Raw genomic sequence first — 3,448 nt, 5'->3', positions numbered from 1 at the left:
TTGACTAAAGGGTTAAACAATTGACTAAAAGGTTAAACAATTAATCATTATTATCATCAGATTTAGAGACACTGTTAAGAAAAAGGAAACATTGCCCAACTTTACTAATATGAAGATTTTGCAATGGGAAACCATTAGATATCTGAAGATTTTGCCGTGGGAAACTATTAGGTAACTAAATTATTGTCAATATGAATATAAATTTATATAATAATAATTGAATTTATAAATTTAAAAAATATTTATAAATTTATTTTTGAAATTTATTTGTAGATTAATCACATTATCATTATTTATAGAATATTTATCAATAAGAATTTGAAACCTCCAATATAATTAATCAATCCACAGAACCACCACAGAACCAAAATGGGATTAATCCAAAATCAAATTTCAAAAATTCAATATATATCACAAAATTCTGAAATCAAATATTCGAAAATCCAATTAACAGAAGCAAGCAAAATATGGAATAAGGGACATATCCACAGACTACAACCCCATTAAACTTCAAACCTGAAAAATATTATTGCAAGAAACACCCTAACGACCTTTCCAAGAATATTGAAAGGATTACCTATCTTCTTGGAAGCACAATGTATCTTCTTGGAAGCACAACGTTTAACCATGCATGGGACATCAGTGGATGAATCTTTCACATTCATCCCTGTTATTCAATAATTGTGGAAGTTTTCAAAATTAACGCCCCCTGAAGTTAGTGGATTTAACGCTATAATCGAAAAGAAAATCATGACTGCAAGAAGCATTCTAACGAGCGAGTTTTATAAACGTGAACCATAGTGATGCCCTGCTAGTCAAGCTTATAGGTTGATACAGTCACACTGTCGGGAATCCACCTGATATATTCATGGTTGCTCTTAAATTCCTGTGTCTCAAGCTCCTCTGGATGCGTCTTCACATACTTTTTGAAGTCTGCCGGTCCAATGAGAGGACCCATGTTGTCTGCAAATATGCCGCTTCCCTTCCGGATCAAGCCCTGCTCCTTCAGCAGCAGATAATCCGGCATGTAACGGTTCTTCCAGTGGTCCAGAAAGACGAATTCGAAGAAGGGAGCGTCCATCTCTTCCAGAAATTGCTTAACGGTGCCCAAACGCTCATCGAATTTTCCTTCCACCACTCGCACCTTGGACGATAACCCTGCATCCAACAAATAAAATGATTGAGTTGTTAAGTTACTTTTAGTTGTTAAGGGGATAACCAGATGGATAAGTTATTCAAATAAGACTAGAAACATGAATAACTAGCCTTGGCCTATGATAGTTATGGAAGAGGGATAAAATCCTATGAAGAAAATTTGGATTAAGCAAAACAAAAAGCATTTGACTAAATGGAATATCAAGCTGCATGAATACTTTATACTAACGAGGAAACATAAAAAATTTGTGATAGAAAAATTTAGGACTGCCATGTGGACCAATCATATTGGGCGTAAAAAAGCATATTACATCAAAGAGTTTAATCCAACTTGTGACCATGGGGAGAAAACATATTTAGGAGCAACTATTAAAGGAAAAGCAAGGGTGCTAGTGCCACAGTTGAGGGCAGGGTCACATCACCTTAGATGTGAAACTGGCAGGTAGAAGAACCCTAAGGAAGTTTGGGAAAAAAGAACCTGCATTTTCTGCTATAAGGGTGTGGTGGAGACGGAATGACATTTTGTCATAGAGTGTGCAGCTTATAAGGATATCCGCATCCAATATGAAAACAATCTAAAAGTTGACAACATGCACCATCTATTTGACAAAGATAAGATCAATCGACTTACTAGCCATCCAATCAAAACTCATAGCCTATCAATTTGCTAACTATCCAGTCAAGACTCATAGCCTATCAATTTGCTAACCATCCAGTCAAGACCCATAGCCCAAAATCCGACATAGGACAAAATATGAAAATAAGTTGAAGTTGTCATTCTCCTTTAACCTGATGATGAATTGAGGTTGTTATTATCTGGGTCTTTTAAGTTGCTCAGACTAATAGACATCATTAAAATCATTAATTTAAGTATTATTCAGAAACATAACCAAAATTAAAACATAGAAAACAAACATATAAAAAGAGAGTAATTATTACTGCTGTTGAATTTAATTTGATATTTGAAGCAAAAGCCATGAAATGAATTTAGTGGTTTCGCCATTGAATTTAATTGATATTTGAAGCAAAAGCCATGAAATGAATTTAGTGGTTTTTTGATTGCCTGCATGATCGATGATTTGTGTGGCGATTTGGCAATTGAGGGGGCCCATCTCCACAGCGAGGAGCATACTCCTCGGCCTTTGCATCTGCGACGCGATCCTGACAGCAGAGTAACCGCAGTAAGTCCCGATCTCGAGGGCAACCCTCGGACTGTATTGTGCAATGGCGGAATCGAGAAAGGGTCCCTTATCGTCGCCGATGTTCATGAGCCAGCTGGTACGCCTGCTGTAGGAGTCGATGGCCTGCAAAACAGACTGAGGGTTGCCCCTCTCTGACGTCTGCAGGACGTGGTCGAGCAACGCTTTCTCTCGTCCGTCCCCTGCTTGCCCTGTCCCAATCAACGTTTTTAGGTTCGTATGTGCTCTTACGAATGATAAAAACGTGGATAAACCTGCCATGGCCATGTCGATTCACGAGCTCTCTGCAAATTGGGGCAGAAAAAGAAGGAATAATAACACCAACGTTCTACCCTGGTTCAAGCATACATCCCAAAACAATCACACCCCTTAAGACTGGAGAAGTCCACTGAACAACGGGTGCCGTAATTCTCCCCTCTATATGCTTAAGGAACCATTTTTTAAAGTTATTTCTATTAGTTAATCCACAAACACAAGGATGACCAATAAATTCATGAATTTTATGTTATTCTCATAATGGCACCCATTTAGGTTGTCACCCTAGGAATAATTCAATAAATTAGTTATTTACTGACTATTTCTTCATATTTTTAACATTATTATAGAAATAATTTATTAAATCATTATTCATGAATTGTTTTTATCTATTTTATCCTTTCACCTAGAAGTAATTTAATAAACACATTGTTTATTAATTATTTCTAATTATTTTATCTATTCTTGGTCAATTAACTCAATAAATTTTTAACCATTAATTTTTACCTTTTCCTCTTACAAATAATAATAAAATGTCGAATTAGTTAAATCATGGTTTGGTCCAAAAAATATTTTATTATATTTGACCTCATAAAATCTAGCTAGCATTTTATTATAAATAGAGAGGCTTTTCTCCTCATTTCTCATGATCCATTTTCATCACTGAACTTATGATCCTATAACTTTAGATTCTTCTCCAATAGAAGTTCTCTACCATTTTTCTATTTTCTACTTGTCGGATTATTTTCTCCCTTCGGAGAGAAATAATCACATATTGCAACAAGGATTGTCTATGAACCCTCCCAAGGAGGAGGTACTTTGATCCAAAATTTAGTGGA

The 3,448-nt window shown here is 35.7% G+C and overlaps 1 protein-coding gene across 1 annotated transcript; it reads right to left on the bottom strand.

Annotated features, from left to right (window-relative positions):
- Nucleotides 1–811: 811 nt before the first annotated feature.
- LOC149261973 (uncharacterized) lies at nt 812–2,636 on the bottom strand. Its single transcript, XM_089382868.1, has 2 exons — nt 2,219–2,636; nt 812–1,158 (listed from the first exon to the last, which is right to left on the bottom strand). Exons 1-2 carry the CDS (start codon nt 2,619–2,621, stop codon nt 812–814), a joined length of 750 nt encoding a protein of 249 aa, XP_089238994.1. The 5' UTR covers nt 2,622–2,636.
- Nucleotides 2,637–3,448: the final 812 nt, after the last annotated feature.

The sequence above is a fragment of the Pinus tabuliformis genome, chromosome 6 (assembly GCF_031772625.1).
Source record: "Pinus tabuliformis cultivar Carrire ecotype Pingquan chromosome 6, CPIR1, whole genome shotgun sequence".
NCBI classification, from domain to species: domain Eukaryota; kingdom Viridiplantae; phylum Streptophyta; class Pinopsida; order Pinales; family Pinaceae; genus Pinus; species Pinus tabuliformis.
This window is presented reverse-complemented; position numbering and strand designations above follow the sequence as displayed.